This window comes from Rattus norvegicus, chromosome 11, assembly GCF_036323735.1.
Source record: "Rattus norvegicus strain BN/NHsdMcwi chromosome 11, GRCr8, whole genome shotgun sequence".
Classification (NCBI taxonomy): domain Eukaryota; kingdom Metazoa; phylum Chordata; class Mammalia; order Rodentia; family Muridae; genus Rattus; species Rattus norvegicus.
In genome coordinates this window covers 93,810,456-93,835,031 of record NC_086029.1, presented here as the reverse complement: position 1 = coordinate 93,835,031, position 24,576 = coordinate 93,810,456, and the positions used below count along the sequence as shown (strand labels likewise).

The following is a 24,576-nucleotide window of genomic DNA, read 5'->3' as shown; positions in this document are numbered from 1 at the left end:
CCTATAGTAATGTACATCAAAATATTCTAGGAGGTAGAAGGCTAGGTTGATTCCATGACAGGCTTCAAATTGGCAGTTAAGGTCAAATCTCTGTTTCCAAGAACTGGGCAATTCCAGGCAAGTCTCGGCCTCAGAGCTGCCTCACCCCTAGGCCAGAGGCAAGGACAATGGGTTGGTCAGCAGGAGTTGCCAGCCCCCACACCCGGGTAATGGAATGTCTATAGAGATGGACCCAACAGATTAACATAGAGGTCACCTATCCTGGAATTCCCTAATATCCTTTAAATCAGGCCTGCAAACTCACTTGGACGTCTCTCTATTCTGGTGATGGGAGACCCCAGCGTGCTAGACTTCTGCAGAATAAAACGCTCTTTGCTTTTACACACTGTTTGAGTCTGGTGTCTCATTCTTTGGCGAATCATGGACCCTTACAGTGGGACATCAGATGGTCTCATGGAGAAATAGGTTTTTCTACGCTAAAGAGAGGTCCCTCCTCAGCTAGTTACCTCCCTAGTCACCTAGTCAAGGAAGCCGTCGTCCACTACAGAGACCATCTCAGATCTGGGCTCCAGAGGGGAAAAGATTCACACGGCACAGGTAGAACAAGCAAGCATTCATTTTTAGCAGGCAAGAAAAAGTGACAATAGGCCCTCCTGAGGGGGCAGTATAGATGCTGCAGCACAGGGCTGCCTGCTGTGTTGGCTGCCCAGGGCCACTCTGCCACTTCTCACCGAGCCTTCCCCTGGAGACCTTACCCACAATGCAGTCTGTTACAGTTGGATGCAAAAGAGTGACTGCCCAGACAGTTGAGAGGCTTACTCTGAGGGAAAGGTCAGGGTGCCTGCTTCTCAGGAGTACTTCTTTCCTCCAGAGTTTTCTGCAGCCTGCCTCAGACTGGCTTTGTTGTTTCTCACAGCACTCTGACCAACATCTTTTTTTTTAATTTATTTATTATTTATGAATACACCGCCGCTGTCTTCAGACACACCCCAGAAGAGAGCATCAGATTCCATTGCAGTTGGTTGTAAGCCACCATGTGGTTGCTGGGATTTGAACTCAGGACCTTTGAAAGAGTAGTCAGTGCTCTTAACCACTGAGCCATCTCTCCAACCCTCTGGCCAACATCTTATCTGATTAATATAGCTGTCTCTCTGTCTTACCTTCCTCAGTCTTCCCAGACTCACCATTTTAACTCTGACATCTGTGTCTCAATTTTTCTGTTAAGCACTCTTTTATTTCTGTGTGTTTTGTTGTGTATATGTGGTATGTACACATGAGTGCCCATGAGGAGAACAAAGAAGGACATCAGAAGTCTTCCTTTGTTTCTCCTCACGTTACAGCCCTGAAGCAGGGCCTCTCACTGAGGCAGAAGCTCCCAAGTTAATCTAGGCTGACTGGCCAGCAAGCTCTTGAGATCCTTCTGTCTCTACCTCCTCCTCCTCCAAAGCTTTGGTTACAACCATCCCCAGCTTTTTACATAGGTGCTGGGATCTAAACTCCGGTCATCATGCCTGCAGAGCAAGTAACCTTACCCACCCAGCCAGCCTTCATCCACCCAAAAGTATCCTTAAATATAAAGTATAAAAAGAAACTGAAGAATGCTTCAAAGTTGCTATACCCACCCCACCCCACATGTATCTGTCTTAGTTACTTCCCTGTTGCTATAAGGAGACAGCCTGGATACATTAAAAGCTTTTTAAAACTTATTTATTTATTATGTATAAGTACACTGTAGTTGTCCTCAGACACACCAGAAGAGGGCATCAGATCCCATTACAGATGCTTGTGAGCCACCACCATGTGGTTGCTGGGAATTGAACTCAGGACCTCTGGAAGAGCAGTCAGCACTCTTTTTTTTAAATATTTTATTTATTTTATTATATATGAGTACACTGTAGTTGTCTTCAGACACACCAGAAGAAGGCATCAGATCCCATTACAGATGGTTGTGAGCCACCATGTGGTTGCTGAGAATTGAACTCAGGACCTCTGGAAGAGCAGTCAGTGCTCTTAACCGCTGAGCCATCTCTCCAGCCCCCATTAAAAGCTTTTTAAAATTAATTGCTTGCTTTAATTGATTTGGCCATGATGATGTGACTCAGTGGCCTTTCTTCTCCCACCTTTGAGGTTATCGCCAGCTGGAATAAAGACTTCCAACTGGCTGTTGGCCTATCTTAACATTCAGGATGAATTGTGGATGCCAAGCTAGTGTTCCCTAATTGGTTACTATAAGAGAAGGAGAAGGATAGTCCTACTGTGCTCTGCTGTTTGGGGCTCTAGGGACTAGAGCCTCAAAGCTTTATACTCTCTCTAAAGAAGATACTGGGGCTGGAGAGATGGCTCAGTGGTTAAGAGCACCCGACTGTTCTTCCAGAGGTCATGAGTTCAATTCCCAGCAACCACATGGTGGCTCACAACCATCTATAAAGAGATCTGATGCCCTCTTCTGGTGTATCTGAAGACAGCTACAGTGTACTTATATATAATAAATAAATAAATCTTTAAAGAAGATACTGTGGGGTAGAGGTAGAGCACTTGCCTAGCAAGCGCAAGGCCCTGGGTTTGGTCCCCAGCTCCGGAAAAAAAAAAAAAAAAGAAGATACTGTGTCCACCAGTATGCTGTCAGAGAGCCCTTAAACAAAGAAGCCCAGGACAAAAGCAACCAGGACTCAGAGTCTTGTTTCTCTAAGTGTCCTGCAACACAAATTTGGACATATTAAACAGAAGAAACTGAATTGAGAAACATGAAGAGGCTGCAGAGTATTCTCAACTTTTCCCTTAGAGGAGGAAGCCGAAGAAAAATACGGGGAAGAGATTGCCAAGAGGTGTACGTTGTCTTTGTCCAGTCAAAAACGAGACTTTACCAGTAACAAGAAATTGGGGCGCAATGTCTTACTCCTTTAATCCCAGCACCCAGAAGGCAGGGGCAGGTGGATCTCCACAAGTTTGAAGCCAACCTAATCTAGACCAGTACTAGCGGGAGGGGGACACATCCATCAAAGTGTATTCCAAGTCTTGTAGTCCCTTGTCCGGTGTCAAAGAGCTCAGATGGGTCTGCTTGTCAGATGCTTGCTTGCTGACTGCCACACATGCTCTCCCGGGCAGGTTTTGCTCCCTGCATCCAGCTCTCCCTTGCAGACATCCCACAGCTCTGGCCCCTCTGCCATCTTGGAGGCTCCAGTGAAATCCAAGCTTCACTTTTACAGCTCCGTACATGGGCAGCCTCAGAGGCTTTCCTTAGCCATGAAGAAGATCCCATGCTGCTTTACTTGTATTTCCTTTATGACTCGAAAGCCAGAAGCACATGGATAACACTGTGGGCTTTCACTATCAACTTTCCCCCTTGAATCACGTAAAAGCTTTGATTTGTTGTTGCATTTTAGGAACAGAAAATCCCTCAGACCTTCTTGTTTTTACAAGTTGGAAGCTTAGGTGTGTGGAGTCTCTTCACTGCATTTAGAATCAGGCCTCTCCCACCTTTGTTTCTTTGTCTCTATGTATATGAGTGCTCTATTTGAATGTACACATGCATATCTGGAAAGGGCATTAGATCATGTTATAGAAGGTAGTGAGCTGGGCTGGAGAGATGGCTCAGTGGTAAGCTCACTGACTGCTCTTCCAAAGGTCCTGAGTTCAAATCCTGCAACCACATGGCGGCTCACAACCATCTGTAATGAGATCTAAGGCCCTTTTCTGATCTGTGTCTGAGACAGCTACTATATATAATATATATATGAATTATATATATATAGATTTATATATTATATATAGTATTATATATAAGATTTATAATCTTAAAAAAACAAAAAAGAAGGTAGTGAGCCAGCATGTGGTTGCTGGAAATTGAACTCAGGACCTCTAGAAAAGTATAGAATAGAGTTAAGGGGAGTTAAGAGCTGCAGGGACAGAGAAAGGCAGAGAGAGTAAAGAGAAGAAGAGGAGTAGAAGGCAGCTATGAGCAGGTGGGGGTAGGGGGAAAAGGGAATGGGGGAAGAGAGAGGAAAGAGAGAACAAGAGTGTTCTTAACCACTGAACCATCTCTCTGGCCCCCTAAACCATGCCATTTTTTCTGACTCTTTTCATCTCTTTTAGCACAAACCTTGGCTCCAATATTAAATTTCCTGGTGCTTCTTAAACTCTGTGTGTGTGTGTGTGTGTGTGTGTGTGTGTGTGTGTGTGTGTGTGTGTTGTGCGTGTGTGTGTGTGTGTGTGCACATGTGCTCCCCATTACTCTCTTTTCACTATAGACCTACATAAAAGCAATCACTAATAACCACATGGCAGAGTCGATATTTGTCTCCCTGGAAATCTCCGCCACTAAAGAAAATCGTTACTTTTCAATTTAGCTTCAGGCAGATTGGGAAGAAGGGCAGAAGCAGCCACATTCTTCACTAAAATATCACAAGAATGGTCTCTAGCACAGCTGCTAAGATTGGTCCCCTCTGCAACATTTTGAGCTGGGACTCCATAGTCTGCACCAGTCTCTGCACAACTGCTGTCCCAGATCCTACTAGGATGGCCTATCAAGTCCATTTAACATTGGTCAACAACGTTCCTAGTTCAAAGTCTCCCAATCAGGCCGGTCACAGCAATAGCCCACTCCCTGGTCCCAACTTCTCTAAGTTAGTTGTCTATGGGTTGTAATAAAGTGCTTTGATCAAGTCAATTATAAAAGAAAGCATTTAGTTTGAATTACAGTTTCAGAAAGAGTCCATGATGGAGAATAAGGAGCTTATATCTTGACCCACAGACACAAGGCAGAGAAAGAGCACTGGGAATCAGAGAGTCATTTCGAGCCTCTAAAGCCTATCTGCAGTGACACACGTCCTCCAACAAGACCTCCTAATCCTTCCACACGGTTCAAAACTGGGGATCACGTATTCAAACACACAAGCCTATGGGGCCGTTCTCATTCAAACCACCACCATGAAACCAATTTCTCTCGACTTGGGATGTAACTCAGTTGGTAGAGTGCTTGCCTAACACAGAAATCCGGGGTTCAATTCCCAGCACCCATAAACTGCATATGGGGACAGAGCACTTAGGAACGGAGCAGAGAGTGAGATGCTCAGGGCCATCATTTTCAATCTTTGCAGAAAATCCTCTCAGATTTGGATTTGAATTGGTGTTAACCATGTGCCCTAGTTAGGAAGCTGATACTGTTTACTGCTAAGCCGTGCCATTTTTTCTGCTTTATTTGGATAATTTCTCTGTTGTTGTTGTTTTAATGTTTTATAATTTTTAAAAATTTTGTAATTTTGGGTTGGGGATTTAGCTCGTGGTAGAGCGTTCCAAAAAAAAAAGAAAAGAAAAGAGAAAAAAATTGTAATTTTATAAATTTTTGTTTTTGTTTTTTTTAAAAAAACATTTATCTATTTTTTATGTATACATCATACAGCTTTCTGCCTGCATGTATGCACCTGCAGGCCAGAAGAGGGCACCAGACCTGACTATAGATGGTTGTGAGCCACCATGTGATTGCTGGGAATTGAACTTAGGACCTCTGGAAGAGCAGTCAGTGCTCTTAACCTCTGAGCCATCTCTCCAGCCCTGTTTTTGTTTTTTTGAGACAGGGTTTCTCTGTGTAGTTCTTGCTATCGTACACCTCACCCTATAGGCCAGGCTGGCCTTGAACTCGCAGCGAGAGATCCACCTGTCTACTTCCTGAGTGCCCAGCTGATTTTATAAATTCTTAGTTAAGTAAACTCTCTAATAATTTATACCTGAGTATGTGTGTTAGCATGTGTGCACCGGCTAGTGGACACATGTTCAGGTACACATACATGTCTTGAATCCACTCTCTAGCCCAGGTAGGTTTAATCTTGTGGTCCGCTTACATATCAGCCCTCTGATATCCGGGATTGTACAGAGGCTTAAACTACCAGGCTCAGATCAGATTCTCTTTGTGTCTTAAGCTAGAATCTTGCTCTGTTGCCCTGGTTAGCCTATAACCTGCTAGGAAACACGGTTGGCCTCAAACTTGCAGTGGTTCTCCTGCCTCTGCATGCTAAGTACTGGGATGCACAATATAAACACTCTGCCCAGCCTGGCTTTAATTTCTTAAATTTCCCTAGTTGACAAATTCTTTACTGCTTTTTAGTTTTCTTTGCTCTCCCCACCGTCATGTTGATATCCCTTTAACTTTTAATTCTGTAGCATACACCTGTAATCTCAACAGTACAGTTGGAGGCAGCGGGGGGTGGGGTGGGGTGTTGTCTTAGTTACGGTTTTACTGCTGTGAATAGACACCATGACCAAGGCAACTCTTATAAAGGACAACATTTAACTGGGGCTGGCTTACAGGTTCAGAGGTTCAGTCCAATATCGTCAAGGCAACGGCTGGAGAGATGGCTCAGTGGTTAAGAGTGGTTAAGTCTGTTCTTCCAGACAGATACAAAAGCAGTTCAATAGAGGAAAAGTTAGGGTTATTTTTATTATTTATTTATTTATTTATTTATTTATTTATTGGTTCTTTTTTTCGGAGCTGGGGACCGAACCCAGGGCCTTGCGCTTCCTAAGCAATCGCTCTACCACTGAGCTAAATCCCCAACCCTATTTATTTATTTTTAAGGTAAGGTCTCAGGCAGAGGCAGGCATACCTTTGTAAGTTCAAGGCCAGCCTGGTCTACAAAGTGAGTTCCAGAGCATCCAGGACTACACAGAGAAACCCTGACTTGAAAAAAAAAAAAAAACCACCAAAACAACAAACAAACAAAAACAAAACAAAATAACAGTCTAGGTTGGTTTCAAAGTCATGATCCTTCTCTTTGCCTCCCCAAATTAGTATTTAAAACATTTGAAAATTATATCTATTTTGCACTGGAGAGATGGCTAAGGGATTAAAATCACTTGTTCTTGCCAAGAACCAGGGTTCCCAGCACCTCCATTGTGACTTACAACCAACCAACCAAATTCCAGTTCCAAGGCATTTGATGTCCTCTTATGGCCCCTTTAGGCGGGCATGCATGCCATTTACATGAGTACGCACAGGCAAAGCATCCATGCACCGTGGGAGTTAACTCTCTTCCCACCACTGGGTCCCAGGAATTAAGCTCTTTCACCCTTATCCACTGAGCCGTCCCTAGTTGTGTGTGTGTGTGTGTGTGTGTGTGTGTGTGTGTGTGTGTGTGTGTGTGTTTGTATTCGGTTGCTTTGCTTTTTTTCAACTCTGTGTAGCTCTCATGCACCACCACCACATGACTCCAAATAGTAATTTTAACAAATGGTGTGATTATAGGACGTCTATATGTAAAACAAACAAAAACTCTTACCTCAATCTCACAGCTCTGGCTGCTCCCACCTATGGCACTCCTTAAGTTCCTCTTGCAGAATTGGAATGGGGCACCTTTAGGGGTGTTTGTAAAGGGTGACCCCCCAAACATACTCACCTCCTCTCACTTCCCAGGGGTCCTCAGACTCTTCCCTCAAGGTCCTGGGGGAGATTTTACAGACCTTCCTAATGTTTTGCAGTGAGAAACACGCAAAAACCCTTGTCAATTGCAAGGGACCTGTTCCACCACCCCCCAGCAAGAATGCCCCCGCCCCGTGCCATCTGATGGATGGGGGGCAGGGACCACCGCTGTGACGGGAGCAGCCCGCACCCTTGGGAAAGCTAGAAAGCTTTACTCTTGAGGCCCTAGAGCAAGCAAGCCGTCCTGCGCATCCTCTCTACTCCCAGAAAAGCAAGGGTATAACAACCCTGCAGGGAAGGCAGGCCAGGCTGCTTCCGGGTGGGGACGTCGCGACAGTGATGGGGAGACAAGACTGAAGGAAGTCGCTTCGGTGAGCACACAAAAAACGAAGGAACATGCTGCGAAAGGGGAGGTTTCTGCGATAACCAAGACGCATTTGCTTCTTGTGGGGGCGAGGCCTATATGGTTTCTGCTGCAGTGAGGAGGGAGGGTCACTGCAGTGAGCGGGAGTCCACCCAGGGCGGGGTGGTGGTGGGTGGGCCACTGCAGTGCTGGGGAGAGGGAGATGTGTGTGCAGACTCGGCCGCCCTGCTTTGCTCCTGAAACTCCTTACCTCCAGAAGGATGGAGAGGGGTGGGGTTCAGAGGCTTCCCTGTGCTGTGGGTGGGGGTCGTGCAGTGCCTGGGGTGCCGGCTCGCTGCACTGCGGACTCTCGCACGGCTCCGCCGGCCTGAGCTGACGCGCGGAGGCGGTACGGTGCCCGAAGGAGCGGAGCCGCAGCCCCCTCCGCAGTGGCGGGCGGGGCAGAGGCGGGCTAGAGGGGCGGCCTCTTGGAACCCGGGCGGGACTACGGGCCAGCAGCTCGGCAGGCGCCCCTCTCCCGGCTCACAGGATCTCCGCCGTAGTCCCGAGGTGAATCGCGCAGGTGCAGGAACAAGGGCAGTCTGGAGCTCAGAGGGAGCATCACCCACTCCCCGTCTGGTCGCAACGCCCCACAACTCCACCAAGAAGTAACGGTGAGGCTTGGGCTGCCCAAAGGGAGGGGGCGATCCCAAGACCCACCCTTGTAGCATCCATCCCCTGTGGCTACCTAGTCTCAAGCCAGCCGGGGCCGGGAGAGCCGCTCTAGACAGATCACATGGACTCCCGCTGCCGCGACACCTTTGCACATCTGACTTCCCGAGACGCATGTTCCCGTCCCTTTCTAGTTCTTCCTACTGCAACCTTTCAAGCGGGTCTACAGCCTCTCACAGCACTCCAGTCACGAAAGGCAAGAAGAGATAAAGACTGCAGCCCTTTCAGCTCCCGACCTCACCCTGTCCCTGGGGACCCTTGCGAGCTAGGGGCGCCTGGGGCAATGCTGGCCCTTTAAACCTTTGCTCTCCACCCAGAGTATCTTCTATCTCTCCATAAGCGCCACTTCCGACAGCTGGCAACCCTGGAGAGACAGGAGGCAGGGGGCAGGTACGGGGGCGGCAGCGAGGCCCGGAGAAGGTGCAGGAACAGCTGTGGACATCCACCCCCCAGGCTCGCAACCCGCAGCGGGACTGGCGTACGCCTGGACTGGAGGGTTAACCATTAACCCTCCACTCCACCGTTGCCCAGAGCTGCGCTCTGCTCCTGCTACCCAGGTAACGGGCGAGGACACCCATCTTGCCATCCCTGCACACACACACACACACACACACACACACACACACACACACACACACACACACACCTTCTTATCTGCCCGCCACCTGTCTGCCTGGAGGCTGCGGCTTTGGGGGTGGGGGTGGGGGCTCCCGACTCAGCCTTGCTCCCTCTACTAGCCTTCGTCCCCAGGTCCCCAGCCCGAGTTAGGGTCGGGTAGCATAGCTAGCTTTCCTGACGCTGAAGCGGGGCTCCCCTCATCCAGTCCCTGTTGACGCAGGGTGGACACCATGCCCGGCCTGTACTGCCCCACCAGCTGGACGCCGCTGCCACTCACCGACTCCTGCGTCCGGGCCTATGCCAAGGGACCCTGCCTCAGCCTGCGTGCCCGGCTCACCTACCACAACCCGCAGCCCCAGCCGGTGGACGGTGAGACCTGGTTCGGGTACGGGGAGGTGGCAAATGCCAGGCGGAGTTCGACAACAGTCTGCCTGCTCCTGCTCGCAGGCGTGTTCGTGTACCCTCTGGCTGAGGCGGAGGTGGTATCTGGCTTCGAGGCTGAGGCGGCCGGACGGCGCGTCTCCTTCCAGCTGCAGAGCCGGCGCCGATTACAGGCTGCCTGCTGTCGTGCTCTGGGCCCGGGACTGGGGACCTCTACGCCCCGCCGCTGCGCACAGGGTAAGCTCCGAGCCCGAGCCTGCGCCCTCGAATGCCAGCCACAGCTCAGGTTCTTATACCCTCGTGCCTCCCGCCAGCCTTCTTTCTTCGTCCAGACACTAATTTTATTTTCCATCCATTGATCATCCCCTTATCCAGCAGTCATGACCTGGGCATCTGCCCTGGACCTGATGCTGAAAGAAAGTGGCCCAGTCTGAGGTTCGGGGCCAGGCAGACAGACACAACAGGCATAAGTAGCTTGGAGAGTTCCAAAGACCCCTAGTGTGCAGATGGCCACAGTCTCTTTAGGGTGATGCAGATAGCACTCCTCCCCAAGGGAGCATTCTCCGATCCCTTGTCTCTTAGGCTGCACGCTACCCGCCCCCCGCAAACCCCCCCCCCGAACCTGTGAACTGACTAACTCCAGAATCAAATCCACAGTCCTATCTAACAGCCCGGGTTCTCACTCCTCGCTAACCGCTCCTTTTCTACTGCCCTGCCCTACCATCCCCTGGCCCTAACTCGCGTGTTCTCTAAGAGTTACTCAAATGCTTCTCCTTATGCAGCTCTCCCTTATCCTCCACAAATAATTGATTGCACTCTCCCCCTGCTCTCCAGTCAGAAGCACTTAAGAAGGAGAATAAATGTCACTCTATCTGTTTGTCCATCTCTCCAAAACATTGGCTCCTGAGCTTGGGGCTGTGCTTTGATCATTTCTAGGTCATCTAGCATAGGACCTAGGACAAAAGGGGCCCAGCGAGTGCTGGAGGAGATGGGAGTCCTGCCATGTGCTGTGTTCTGTGGTCTGCATCCTATTTCTTTTGTTTGTTTATTTATATTTATACTTGTATTTGATTCTTGCCCATACAACTATCAAGTAAGAAAAGGGGCAGAATCCAACAGTGTCGAGAGTTGAATTAAGCCTAAGAGATAGGAAGAAGCAAGAACAAGGTCTGGGCTCCAGCGCCAGGAATGTTCCAGAAGGAGGGACGAGCATTTAAGTGGAAGCCTGGGAATTAGTGAAGGGAGACTAGGGGCGATGGTGTGAACATGGTGATGGATACACAGGACCCCAGGAGGGTTTCAGCTCACAAAGCCTGTATTGTGTGCTTTGTGTACCAAGAGCACAGAGTGTGCACTATTTCCTGCAACCTCTTAGGGAACAGAAGCAATGGCCCTGCTCCTGGAGTCTTGGCTGCTTTGCCTTAGTCATTTCATTTATTCTTACCATAATCTCTGGGATATAATTATGTTCTTCATTTTATGGGTGAGGAAATGAAGAGCTCCCAAGAGGATTCTCAAACGATACGATTAGAAGTCACAGAGCTGAGACTCAAAACCTGACTCTAGTCTCACTGACAGGACAGTCTCAGGCTGGCCTCGATCTCTCAGAGATCTGCCTGTCTCTGCCTCCCAAGTACTAGGATTAAAGGCGAAAGCCACCATACCGGTCTCTGTGTCTCTCAGTCTCTCTCTATGTCTGTCTTTCTCTGTCTCTACCTCCTTCTGAACTCCTCTTCCCATTCCCCAAATAAACTATTCTACACTATACTTGTCCAATGTCTGGTACCTCAGGGGGAAGGGGTGCCTCAGTATGGGACTACCAAGGCACCTCTCCCACCTCACCATACCATGTTCTACAAAACATATCCTGGTCTTTTTATGAAACACAATAGGGTTTCTCTGTGTAGCCCTGGCTGTCCTGGAAACTACCCTGTAGACCAGGCTGGCCTCCAACTCTCAGAGATCTGTGTACCTCTGTCTCCCAAGCGCTGGATGTTTTCTCTCTCTCTCTCTCTTTCTTTCTTTCTTCCTTCCTTCCTTCCTTTCTTTCTTTCTTTCAAAGGTTGATTGATTGATTTAATGTATATGCGTACACTGTGGCTGTCTTCAGACACACCAGAAAAGGGCATCAAATCCCGTTACAGATGGTTGTGAGCCACCATGTGGTTGCTGGGAATTGAACTCAGGACCTTTGGAAGAGCAGTCAGTTCTCTTAGCCACTGAGCCATTTCTCCAGCCCCCTGAATGTTTTATTTATCTTCCTCCTTTTTATCTTTCTCTTCCTTTATCTTGTTTAGCAAGTATTTCTGGAAAAGATGAACAAATGATCGTTAGATAGGGCAAACCATGGCTGCGAAGGTGAACTGGAACCAGACTGTGTAGTCACAACCAGCAGAAGTGGGGAATCTTTCAAAATACACCCCACTCCCTACCCCACTTCCCTCCCCGTCAAAGTACACCCCACCCCCTACTCCACTCTCTACCCCACCCCACCCCCACCTCAAAGAAGGCTAAATAGAGCCTGGCTTTGCATGTGAATGCTGTACTCTGTCCTCCAGCCTGCTTCTAAGCACGGTGCTGTCCTTAACCTCTTTGAAAAGATAGAAAGAACCCAGGAGCCACCTTCCTGAGTCCTCTACCTTTCATGAGCAGAGAATTTGTGAACCTATCAGGTCCCAGCCTGGAGGGAGGTGTCAGTTCACAGGAGAGGCTCTTTAGGGGGATTGCAAACTAAGGTTGAACGGAGAAGAGGTAGATGGGGAAGAATGGGCCTTCCAGGATCTTAGGGGTGGATGTGCCCCTCCTCTTCAGTCTTCCGTCCATTGTGATTCCATTGTGCTCTTGCCTGATGGCAGCCCATTCCTTCTATCAACATGGCTCCCGCACCATCATCCACCTCATGTGTCATCCTGCCTCACGTGTCTTGCCCACTCCACAAAGTCCCGCTTTGCCCAGCATTGTGCTTCAGTATCCCCCTCCCCGTCCCCATCCCCTTCCAGTGCTCTCTGAAACCTTTTCTTACTCATCATAGGTCATCTTGTCTTGGATCTGGCCCAAGCCCGGTCCACACTGGTGTTGCCCACTGGCCTTGTGGCTGCAGATGGTGCCATGACAGTGACCCTGTGCAGCAGCCGGGAGTTGCCCTCCAGGCCTGATGGGGTGATGCATGTGGCCCTGCCCACTGTGTTCACCCCACTGGCCCAGCCAAACCTGCCAGGGTCCCCCAGATCTCCGGGGCTCTGTGACGACAGGTTGGGCCTATGGTGATTCTCTTCATCCCTCCCTCAAGTTCTCTGGGTCTAGTGCGGGTGAGGGGGCCCCAGGGGCTAGACCGAGTGAAGAAGGGTGGGGGCCAGTCAGCCAGAAAGGCTAGTGACCTTCCCGTAGCCCAACATCCCTCCTCATCCTCTCTTCTAGCCCCACCAGCTGCTTCGGGGCAGGCAGCCCTGAGGAGGAAACGCTGAGCTGGGAGCAACCAACTGCCCCTCCGGACGTGTTCTCAGGCCCTGCCCGCTGTCCTGCTCCGTATACCTTCTCTTTCGAGATGCTAGTGACAGGACCATGTCTGTTGGCAGGTGGGTGTATCCTGTCTAACCTAGCCACCCTATCATGGTTGTCAGACTGGGAAATAATTCACAGCTCATAGGTGAGAGGACGGGTCTAAAAACAAAAAAGAGAGAGAGACAACTGCCTGTCATAGGAAGCAATAATGAACAGATTTGAGTTAGCCTGTTTGCTTGTTTTTGTTTGTTTGAGACAGAGTTTCACATAGTTCAGGCTGGCCTCAAACTTGTTATGTAACCAAGGATGACCTTGCACCGCTGACCCCCTGCCTCCACTGCCTCTGCCAGACTGGTTTCTACACTAGTTTTATCAATGTAATTAATTTATGTACTACTCCATTCTCAGTATCAAGAGAGATACAGTGGTACTAGCCCAAGTAACAGAGTAGATTTTCTTTGTGCAAGAGGTGGAGGAAGGGGGTTGGGGATTTAGCTCAGTGGTAGAGCGCTTGCCTAGGAAGCGCAAGGCCCTGGGTTCGGTCCCCAGCTCCGGAAAAAAAAGAACCAAAAAAAAAAAAAAAAAAAAGAGGTGGAGGAAGGATGCTAATTGAGTGTGTAACGTTTGGACCAGCTCCAGCCCATAACTGGGAACTCGCCACATTCTAGCCCCTTTAAGCAGATAAGTCCTCCCTTGTCTATATAAGCCTGTATAAGCCTTACGTAAGTCTATATAAGATAAGACTCTGAGCACTCAGCTAAATCAGCCATAATCCCTGCCCACAGCCACTGTTATCTGGAAAGCCATACCTGTGCTCTTGGGGCCTGAAGCGAGGTGACTTTGACTCCTCTTTACCTCTGTTCCTCAGGCCTGGAGAGCCCTTCTCATGCTCTGCGTGCAGATGCCCTCCCTCACGCCAGTTCTGCAGCAACTATCTGTGTCACCCTGGCAGAAGGCCACCAGTGTGACCGGGCCTTGGAGATCCTCTTGCACCCCAGTGGTGAGAGATGGGGCACACAGTAGGCCAGCTCTGATACGCTTAGGGATGGCATGGAAGCAGTTTTCAGTGACAGTTCAGGACCCTGAGCGAGATGGACTGAGTCATCTCAGAGGACGCTGGAATCTTCTGAAGACAGAAGGGCTGGGCAGTTTGGGGGTTCAGGGTCAGGGAATACATGACAGAGTCGCGCCTCTTCTTTTCAGAGCCCCATCAGCCACACTTGATGCTGGAGGCTGGCAGCTTGAGCTCAGCAGAATATGAGGCCCAAGTGAGGGCCCGCCATGACTTTCAGAGGCTGCAGCAAAGAGACAATGATGGGGACCGACAGGTATGGCTATGTAAGGTCAAGCTTTGGTGCTGGCTAAAACTGTACATAAGCAATAGGAAGATGGACCATGTCAGGATGAGGGGCCTCTGTTCTCAGTCTGCTCTCTTAGTGCTTCCACCATCACAGAGAGCATCCACAGGCCCAGAAAGCCCTGCACGAATTCCTCTGAGAGAGGTCTTAGCGGGTGGAGACAGGTCTTATGTAGGAAGATGACATCTAATGCTGCCATTCAAAAAATAGCCCCCTCTAAGATAGAAAAAGGTCCCAAGGCTGGGTCCCTCTGCCCCACCTGGACAGAGCTGCCCTGCCCCTGGCTCAGGCTAACTCAGGCTAAAACTCCTGTGCTCAGGTGTGGTTCCTACAGCGACGTTTCCATAAGGACATCTTGCTGAACCCTGTGCTGGTGCTGAACTTCTGCCCAGACCTGAGTGCCAAGCCTGGACACTTGAATGCAGCTACCCGGGAGCTCCTCTTCCTGTTAGATAGCAGTGGTGCAGTTCACAAGGCACGTGGGGCTCAATATGTGGCAACCCTAGGCATGGGAGTGGGGCTTGGCAGTGCTGAGGTAGGCTGAGGTAGCCTCTTGAGGTCAGGAGTTACCTTGTTGCTTAACACACTGTCTACCAGAGAGGGCTCACTCTACCCTGCTTCCCTCATACATGTGTGTGTCTCTCCCAGACTCCAAGAGCCACTCCTTTTGATTCACTGAGGCAGGGTCTGTCTATATAGCCTTGGCTGTCCTAGAACTCACTATGTAGACTCACTATGTAGACCGTGTTCTTGAACTTGCCTGCCTCTGTCTTCCAAGTGCAGGGATAAAAAGCATGTGCCACCACCATGTCTGGTGCCAAAGAGCCTCTCTTTTCTACAGAGTCATACTCTGCAAACCAGACACAGAGATGAAAACTTCACACACACACACACACACACACACACACACACACACACACACACACACACACACTCCTACAGAGAGTCCTACACCCAAATGTCTCTCGCATACTTCAAGGCTCCCTTATGTTCCCAGGGACCTACTTCCTCATATGCTCCAGGCTTCTCTGGGTACCTCAGCCAGCCCCCTGTTTAACTACAGCCCGGAGAAGATGAACAATCTGGAGTTCCTTGTTCTCTCCCTGTGCCAATGGGGCTTCTGTTTCTTCATTCTGGTTCTCCCCAGGATGCCATTGTTTTGGCTGTAAAATCCCTCCCAGCCCAGACGCTAGTCAACCTGGCCATATTTGGGACATTGGTACAGCCACTCTTCCCAGAGAGCCGGCCTTGCAGTGATGTGAGTATGGGTCAGGCTTTGGGGTCTCCATGGAGATGTTTCAGCCCAGCCCAGCCCAGCCCAGCCCAGCCCAGCCCACCCCAGCCCAGCCCAGCCCAGCCCAAGGCTTCTGTCTCCAGGACACTGTGCAGCTGATCTGTGAGACCATTGAGACTCTTCAGACTGTGAGTGGCCCCCCTGATATGCTGGCTGTATTGGATTGGGCCTTAGGGCAGCCCCAGCACAGGGCCCACCCTCGACAGCTGTTCCTGCTCACTGCTGCCTCACCAACAGTTGCTACTACTCACCAAGCCCTGGAGTTCATGAGGTGGCACAGAGGGGCAGCCAGGTATAGAGTGGGCAGATGTAACTAGCTAAGGTCGCTAGCCCTGAGATACTCCTGAATGTAAGAGCCACTTCCCTTCCCTGCCAGGTGCTTCTCCTTTGCCTTGGCACCTGCCTGCCACCAGCTGCTCAGTGACTTGTCTGTCCTCAGCAGGGGGCAGGCTTACTTCCTGAGGCCTGGGGAGAGACTTCAACCTAAGGTGAGTGGGAAACGATGCTGGCTTACCTACTCCTGAGCTATTCACAAAATCTGAGAGGAAGCCTGGTCAGGCCCTACGATCTTGGCGTTCTCACTTTCTAGTCCAGTCTCTCTCACTGAGAAACCAACTAGGACAACTGTTGATGCCACTAGGAGGGAAGCTGTGGCAGGCTGGGCACACAGCCTCTGGTCAGCCCCTGAATCTTACTGTTCTAACCTGAAGGGAGCCCACCATGTGACAGAGCTCAGGCCAGGACAAAAACAGAGCCCTGGGGACTGAGTACACAGTTCCTTTGCTTGAGCATACCCCCAACTCCTCCTGACCCTAGCCGGATCGTGCTCCCTAGCAGTGCAGGGCTGGACAGAGGACACTGGGGGAGGCACAGCCTGACTGCTCCGTCTTCTGTAATCCCCACACACACACACACCACACCATCTTTGTCACTCCTTGCAGCTGGTACAGGCTCTGCGGAAGGCACTGGAACCTGCTTTGAGTGACATCTCCGTGGACTGGTTTGTGCCTGATGCGGTGGAAGCATTGTTGACACCTCGGGAGATCCCAGCACTCTACCCTGGGGACCAGCTGCTTGGCTACTGCTCACTTTTCAGGGTTGATGGCTTCCGGTCCCGTGCTCTAGGGGTAGGACTGGGCTGGGGTATACCGGGTGGGCCTGGAGGATGAAAGTCCTTGTATCTCAACTCTTCCCTGTGTTTGCTAAGGATCCTACTGGCCTCTAGAGCCCCATAGAGAGCGCCCTGGGATCCTCCCAGACGGGATTATCCTGTAAAGCATTTGCGCTTGGTTTTCTTTTAGAATTTTTTTTTCTTTTTTTAAGATTTATTTATTTTATGTACAGCATTCTGCCTGCATATGTGACTGCAGGCCAGAAGAGGGCACCAGATCTCATTACAGATGGTTGTGAGCCACCATGTGGTTGCTGGGAATTGAACTCAGGACCTCTGGAAGAGCAATCAGTGCTCTTAACCTCTGAGCCATCTCTCTAGCCCTTCTTTTAGAATTTTTAAAAATTACATTTACGTGTGTGTGTGTGTGTGTGCGCGCACACATGCGCGGGCTCATGTGGTGTATGCATACATATGTGTGCTCTCGGTGGTATGTAACATGGAGGTCAGAGGACAACTTGTGAAATTGGTTCTTTCATCTACCGTGTGGGTCATGAGGCTCACCCCTAGGTCATCAGGCTTGGTGGCAAACTCCTAAACCTACTTCACACAGCCCCTATAGAAAGCACCATCTTGTCTGGAGAGATGGCTCAACAGTTCAGAGCACTTGCTCCTGTAGAGGACCCAGGTTTGGTTCCCAGCACCCACATGGTGTCTCACGACTACCCATAACTCCAGTTCGCCTGCATGATGTGCACCCCATGTGTGCTTGGTGCCCTGGGAGGTCAGAGGAGGGCATTCGATCCCCTGGAACTGGAGTTACAGATAGATGTTAACTATCATGTGGGTGCTGGGAACCAAACCTGGCTCGTCTCTGAAAACCTCTCCAGCCATTAATGATGTCATAGGTTGTTGTGAAGAGAACTTGACAGAATAGTTGGCACACCGTAGGGCTTTGAGATCAAGCTGTTATTTTTTGTGAAAATCTCTCTAGAGGAGCTATGCTTCTGAGAGAGGGCTACGTAGCAGACTCTATCTTTTGCCAGGGAGCCAGAGAGCTCGGGGCCAAGTTGGGCTGAGCCTCACAGCAGCTGTATTACCCTCGAGGTTAATGTTGGCTTCTTACTTTTTAAGTTTTTGTGTATGAAAGGTTTCCCTGAACCTATGTGTTTGCTCCATGTGTGAGCCTGGCGCCTGTGGAGGTCAGAAGACGGCTTGGTTTCCCTGGGACTCAGGTTACAGACGGTTGTGAGGCAGCTACCATGTGGGTGCCGGGAATCAAACCTGGGTCCTCTATAAGACCAATAATAACTGCTCTTAACCACTGAGCCAACTTTCCAGCCCCTTGTTTTCTCTTTAAAAATTTTATATTTAATTTTTAAAATGTACATTAAAAAATTTTTAAAGATGTATTTATTTTATATATGTGAGTACACTGTAGCTGTCTTCAGACACACCAGAAGAGGGCATCAGATCCATTACAGATGGTTGTGAGCCACCATGTGGTTGCTAGGAATTGAACTTAGGGCTTCAGGAAGAGCAGTCACTGCTCTTAACCACTGAGCTATCTCTCCAGCCCCTATTTTAAATTTGTAATTAAGATATAATTACGTCTCTTCTTCCCTTCAGGTTCCTTTCTCCAACCCCTCTGGTGTCCCCCTTACTCCCTCAAATTGATGGTCTCTCTTTAACATTGTTACATGTTGCTTTTGTGTATACATTCTCAGGGCTGACTACTTTGTATCGGATAAACAATTAAAAACTGATCCCTGGGAGAGTTAAGCCTACCCTCTCTCCACAGTCATTAGTTGTCTGTAGGTTTTTGTCTAGGAGTGGGAAGTGTTGAGATTTCTCCCTTCTACATTAGCAGAATTGGTGATCTGGTCCAGTTTAGGCAGCCATGTTGAGGTATCATGGGTTTAGCTTTCCTATCATTTTTTAGGAGACACAATCTTACAGCATATTTTTAACTTTTTAAAAAGATTTATTTGTTTTTGTTTGTTTATGTAAGTACACTGTAGCTGTCTTCAGACACACCAGAAAAGGGCATCGGATCCAATTACAGATGGTTGTGAGCCACCATGGGGTTGCTGGGAATTGAACTCAGGACCTCTGGAAGAGTAGTCAGTGCCCTTAATGATTAGGCCATCTCTCCAGCCCCCATATTTTTTAATTAAAAAAAAAAAACCTATTTAGGCTCAGGAAATGGCTCAGTGTGTTAAGGCGTCCAAGCCTGATGATTTGAGTTCAATCCCCAGGACTCACGTGGTAGAGGAGAACCAACTCCTACAAGTTGTCCCCTGACCTCCACAAGTGACCTATGGCTCTCACAGACACACGACACACGCACACACATTAATACACTTTTACTTACTTAACTGAGTGTGTATGGGGGCATTCATGCCACATAACATACATGTGGAAGTCAGAGGATAACTCTGTGCACTCCATTCTGCCTTTCTACTTTACATTGGTTCTAGGGTTCAAACACGAGAGGGCAGGTTTGCACAGCAAGTGCCTTTACCCACAGAGCCACTTTGTCGGCCCTTATTTCTTACTGGCTTTTCACTTCTGGATTATTAGCTTTCATTCTATGACCATCATTAAAGAACTATGCTTGCAAAAAGATATTACGAAATTAGCATTACTTTTTCCTCAATACCTTCTTCCCCAGGGCCAAGAGCCTGGTTGGCAGAGCTTGGGTGGTTCAGTCTTCCCATCTCCAGAGGAGGTGATATCTGTCACCAGCCCTGGCACTGAGCCTACGCACACCACGGAGCCACTGGGAACAGGCACTGTGTCAGCAGAGCTGTCGAGCCCATGGGCTATAGGAGACTCAGAGCAGAGTGAGTGCCCTGGTGCATGTGTGTAGCCAGGTAGGGAGATGGCAAGGTGAGGGGTCAGGGCTGGGCCCACTCTCCTGCTTTCCAGCAGGTATGGAAGCTCTGACAGACCCAGTTACGGACCCGGGACCTAATCTGTCATCAGACACAGCCATTTGGCGGCGCATCTTCCAGTCCTCATACATCCGGGAGCAGTATGTGCTTACCCACTGCTCTGCCAGCCCCGAGCCAGGCCCAGGCTCTACCTGCAGTAGCGAGTCCCCTGGCTCCCAAGGCCCTGGCTCCCCCCATGGTAGCCTTCCCCTGGATCCCCCTTCTCAGCAGGGCTGCCGAAGCCTGACCTGGGTAGAACCTGCAGGCTCCCGCTCCTGCCCCCTGCCTGTACCCCCGCCATCTCCATTCAAGGTGAGACCTAGTATTTTTTCATCCACCGTGTATCCAGCAAACATTTATCTACCGCCTGCGGTGTGCAATGTTTACTATTAGTCTAGCTAGAGAATAGGTGGGTATATCTATATCTGTGATGTCACAACCAATAAGGAGCACAGGGATGTGGTGTTGTGTGTGCGTGGTCAGAATGATTGTCAGAGGGAGTTAGGAAAGTAACGTATGTCAGCGATGTATTCTTAAGCAAGTTAAAAGACAAGGAAGATATAAAAAGAGAGAAGAGCCTCAAGTGGGAAATCCGACGAGATGACAGGAATTATGGGTAGCTGCAAGTCTATGGTGGCTAGAAACACAGCATTCCTTGACCAGTGACCTCCCACCTCTCACATGCAGGTGGGAGCCATGAGCGCTGAAGTGCTGGGCCGTCGGCAAAGAGCAGCTTTGGCTGGTCGAAGTCTGTCGTCTCCCTCAGGCCGGGCAAACCCAGTCCCTGGTAGACCCCGGCACCCGTCTCTAGATGCAATACCCGATGGATCAGGCCCTGAGCCAGGACAACAGCTGGGTCAGGGCCTCGATGATTCAGGTAAAGGTTGGATGGGAAGCTGGGTTTCTGACATCAAAGCTGTGGGAAAGTGGAACACAGTGCACCATGTTGCCTACCTGACACCTCTCCCCAGGAAACCTGCTATCCCCAGCCCCCTTGGACTGGGATATGTTGATGGAGCCATCTTTCTTATTCAAGCCCGTGCCACCCAATGGGGAATCAGCTCCTCCAGCAGAACCGCTGCCTCCTCAGGCTCCACGTTGTCACGTGGTGATCCGGGCCCTCTGTGGGGAACAGCCAATGTGCTGGGAGGTGGGTGTTGGGCTGGAGGAACTCTGGGGTCCTGGGGATAGCTCCCAGCCTGCACCACTTCCGATGAGAGAAGCTGCGTGGGACCAGGCACTTCACCGGCTGACAGCAGCCTCTGTGGTCCAGGACAACGAACAGCTGGCTCTCCGTGGGAGAGCTGAAACCGCGGCTGAGCAGGGTAAGCTCTAGCAGACACGCCTCAGGCACAGACAGAGACTTCAAACAGAAAATGGTAAAGGTGCATATCTGTGTGTTAAATCAGCCTGTTCCTTACTTTGTTACAAAGGATTTGAGGTGACTCAGAATACTGACAAGGTAAAAAAATGTAGCCAAGTAATGAGAAAGAATGAAAATGAAGGAAACCGAGGCTGAGGAGATAGCTCAGTGGTTAAGAGCACTGACTGCTCTTCCAGAGGATCCAGGTTCAATTCCCAGCTCCTATATGGTGGTTCACAATCATCTGTAACTCCAGTTCCAGGGGATCCAACACCTTCTTCTTGCCTCTGTGGACACCAGGCATGTATGTGTAGTACAAAGACATTCATGCAGGCAAAATACCCTCACACATAAAATAATAATAATGATAAAAGGAAATGAGAGTAAAGATATATTTAAAGATACACAACATTAAAGTTATATACTCTTGCCAGCATAGGACCCAAAATTGGTAAGTTTCCTAAAAGCCAAAATGGAAGGTAATATGATCTTTTAAAAAACTGTCTGAAAAATGAAAACAAACCTTCCATTCAAGAAGACTATTAAAAATGAAAGCTAGAGGGGTTGGGGATTTAGCTCAGTGGTAGAGCGCTTGCCTAGCAAGCGCAAGGCCCTGGGTTTGGTCCCCAGCTCTGAAAAAAAAAAAAATTAAAAAAAAAAAAAATGAAAGCTAGAACCTGAGCCCACAGTCCCTAGCTACACTGCAAGTATTCAACTGTCAGACATAGGTAATAGCTACTATGTTGGATGATGCAGACAGAACACTTTCATACTTGCAGAAAGTTCTGGATAGTGCTGAGATGAGTGGTGGGCAGTATATACGGTGCTGGGTGCTGGCTGAAGTGACGTAGGCCTGAAACTCTAGCACCTCAGACACACCTCAGGCACAAAGGCCTCAAACAGAAAGTGGTGAAGGTGCAAGAAGGTTGAGAGTTCTGGGCCAACCTAGGTTACATAGTGTGACCCTGTCAAAAGTAAAGCGCCAGGGCTGGAGAGATGGCTCAGTGGTTAAGAGCACCAACTGCTCTTCCCAAGGTCCTGAGTTCAAATCTCAGCAACCACATGGTGGCTCACAACCATCTGAAATGAGTCTGATGCCCTCTTCTGGTGTGTCTGAAGATAGCGACAGTGTAATCATAATATATAATAAATAAATAAAATGAAAAAAAAAACAATGCAAAAAAAAATAATTAAAAAAAAAAAAAAAAAGTAAAGCGCCTCCCCGAAGTCCTGTGGAGGAGCCACCCTCCTCTGACTCTTTAGAGTACTCTCTGGGTACTCTAAAGTTTGCCTGTGCCCAACCCGCTTCCTACATTCAAATCATATGGAAAAAAAAAAAAAGACAGATGGACAGACAGCGAGCAAGCTTGTGCACACCTGTTACCTCAACACTGGGGTAGCAGAGGCAGGAGGATCACTGCAGACCACCACATTTCTGGGTTACTAGAGGGTTCTGGTTCTACTTTGGTTGAGGGTTCAGCCTATTTCTTGTCCAAGTTGGGAAGATCTTGTTCTGGACCAAAGATGGCCATCCACTGTGTTCGTGAGGGAACAGAAGCTGTGGGAATCCTTCTAGTTGTTTTTTGAGACAGGGTATCTCCACGTAGTCCTGGCTGGCTTGGAACTCACAGATACTGGCCTGCCTTGGTCTCTGGAGTGCTGGGACTAAAGACACCATGTTTGGCTTTCCAGTGGTGTTTAATTTACATCCCAGAGGTCACAGTCCACCCTCTCTTCCCAGTTCCACCCTTATAAATCCCTCCCGCCTCACTCCCTTCCCTTCTCCTCAGAGAAGGGGAGCCCTGTTTGAGCACCACCCCACCCTGGGATATGTGGTCCCAGCAGGACTAGGCACATCCTCTCCCGCTGAGGCCCAACCTGGCAGTCCAATGGCAGGGAACAGAGACAGAGACACCCTTTGCTCTGGGAACCCACATTTCCAGCATTTTTAATGCAGCTTTTTATAGTGAGAGTTGAGCTTGCTACGGCTTCCATTTACAGGCAGAGTCAGAAGGTCCTGGCTCAGAGCCATTCAGACAAGCAAGGTCAGCTCGGCCCCATCCTGCTTTACTTGCCCTGTTGCTGTAGATGCTACCACTAGGGAGGTCTTGCCCGGAGCCCTGCAGGTGTGGAGTTCAGGTATGGACCTCCTCTGATGCCCTCTAAGATGTGACCCTCACCTCACTGGCAACCCAGTGGGACTAACTCCCGTACCCTCTCAGATCCAGCTGAGTTCTCAGGCGTGTCTGCCTCTCAAGACCATCTAGCTGTTGCCCCTCTGTCCACAGCAGTCCACTCTAAAGGTATGGCTCAAATGTAATGGACTGGGCACAGGTGGGCTTTGAACCACTTGCTGGTACTGGGTGACCCTACTGTAGGACATCAGGGAGGCTGTTCTGCAGGTGCCTGGGACCTGGACCTAAATGACAACTCCAAGTCAGCATTGGGGGAGTCCATATCTCCTACTGGAGGTCATCATGGCTTGCCCCACCAGCCTCCAGCCTCTTCCAGGCTCAGCCTGGGTCATCATCGCAGACTTTGCAGCTCCAATAAGGGCCAGACTCATGAGAACAGCAACGAAGCCAGCAGCCATGACTACCTGCCTTTGGTGAGGACTGGGGAGGTGGAGGGTAGTACCATTAGAGCCAGAGCTCTGTCTCAGCTCCCTCTCCCCCCACCTCTTCTCTCCTCAGGTACGACTGCAAGAGGCTCCAGGCTCCTTCCGCCTGGATGAACCCTTCTGTGCTGCTGTGAGCATTCCTCAGGAACGCCTGTGTCGAGCCTCTCCCTTTGCTGCACACCGCGCCAGCCTCAGCCCCACCTCAACCTCATCTCCTTGGGCATTTCTGGGCCCTGGTGTTGGCCAAGGTGACAGTGCCACAGCCTCCTGCAGTCAACCCTCCAGCTCGGGTTCTGAAGGCCCAGGCCAGGCAGACAGTGGGAGAGGCTCGGACACCGAGGCGTCGGAAAGAATGGAAGAGAGGGAAAGCTCGGATCTCCGTGGGCGCACCTGGGCCACAGCCGTGGCCCTGGCATGGTTGGAACACCGCTGCGCAGCTGCCTTCGGCGAGTGGGAACTAACAGCTTCCAAAGCTGACTGCTGGCTGAGGGCTCAACGCCTGCCAGATGGCCTTGATCTGACTGCTCTTAAGGCCGCTGCCCGGGGGCTCTTTCTGTTACTGCGGCACTGGGACCAGAATCTGCAGCTGCACCTGCTGTGTTACAGCCCTTCGAACGTGTAAGGCTGCTTGCAGCTCTGGCTAGCCACCCCCAACACAGTCACTGCCACCCAGGGCCAGCCTCTTGGTACTGGGAAAGAAAGAATGCATTGGTGTCTGCTGTCCTCCATTGCTTCACTCACACACACCCCTCTGAATATTGTTGCCACCACAGAAAGTGCCTGCCTGTGCTCTCTTCTCTCTCTGCCCAGTCCATACCCCTCCTATGTGCTCTGAGCTCTCTATAGGATGCGGAAGAGGAGAGAGCCACAGTCCCAATTCCTATGCAATAAAGTGCCTCTTAAGACTG

At 49.9% G+C, this 24,576-nt stretch overlaps 1 protein-coding gene, 1 long non-coding RNA gene and 1 other non-coding gene across 19 annotated transcripts in view; 2 read left to right on the top strand and 1 right to left on the bottom strand.

Annotated features, from left to right (window-relative positions):
• The window catches only part of LOC102551647 (uncharacterized), a 21,571-nt gene extending 13,409 nt beyond the window's left edge, over window positions 1-8,162 (bottom strand). The window contains exons 1-2 of the long non-coding RNA XR_005491486.2: window positions 8,026-8,162; window positions 7,389-7,432 (exon numbers count right to left, since the gene is read on the bottom strand). This is a non-coding gene — a long non-coding RNA (uncharacterized LOC102551647). The remainder of the gene's footprint in view (window positions 1-7,388; window positions 7,433-8,025) is intronic.
• Vwa5b2 (von Willebrand factor A domain containing 5B2) lies at window positions 7,423-24,576 on the top strand. Of its 17 annotated transcripts, none has more exons than NM_001134535.1 (23): window positions 7,423-7,782; window positions 8,304-8,428; window positions 8,621-8,682; window positions 8,827-9,043; window positions 9,325-9,473; window positions 9,552-9,722; window positions 12,517-12,736; window positions 12,903-13,060; window positions 13,855-13,986; window positions 14,190-14,314; window positions 14,664-14,819; window positions 15,492-15,602; window positions 15,722-15,930; window positions 16,015-16,126; window positions 16,580-16,765; window positions 19,424-19,595; window positions 19,681-19,997; window positions 20,373-20,562; window positions 20,675-21,010; window positions 23,050-23,187; window positions 23,271-23,351; window positions 23,427-23,656; window positions 23,742-24,293. In NM_001134535.1, the coding sequence occupies exons 5-23, from the start codon at window positions 9,335-9,337 to the stop codon at window positions 24,288-24,290; spliced, it is 3,732 nt and encodes a 1,243-aa protein (NP_001128007.1). In that variant the 5' UTR covers window positions 7,423-7,782; window positions 8,304-8,428; window positions 8,621-8,682; window positions 8,827-9,043; window positions 9,325-9,334; the 3' UTR covers window positions 24,291-24,293. The 17 variants fall into 17 exon arrangements, 14 of the variants coding, with proteins under 14 accessions (NP_001128007.1, XP_017453461.1, XP_017453458.1 ...); XM_017597972.3 differs by having other exon boundaries at window positions 7,428-7,782; window positions 20,657-21,010; window positions 23,451-23,656; window positions 23,742-24,576; XM_017597969.3 differs by lacking the exon at window positions 8,621-8,682 and having other exon boundaries at window positions 7,595-7,782; window positions 8,318-8,428; window positions 12,517-12,748; ... (1 more) ...; window positions 23,451-23,656; window positions 23,742-24,576.
• Mir1224 (microRNA 1224) lies at window positions 23,657-23,741 on the top strand. The gene has a single exon (NR_032740.1). It is a non-coding gene; the product is annotated as a microRNA 1224 (primary transcript).

Coding starts and splice junctions, on each gene's coding strand:
- Vwa5b2 (XM_017597969.3), top strand. CDS start 9,335: ATGCCCGGCCTGTACTGCCCCACCAGCTGGACGCCGCTGCCACTCACC. Junction 15,603..15,721: donor AGAGCCGGCCTTGCAGTGAT/GTGAGTATGGGT, acceptor TTCTGTCTCCAG/GACACTGTGCAGCTGATCTG. Junction 16,766..19,423: donor TCCGGTCCCGTGCTCTAGGG/GTAGGACTGGGC, acceptor CTTCTTCCCCAG/GGCCAAGAGCCTGGTTGGCA.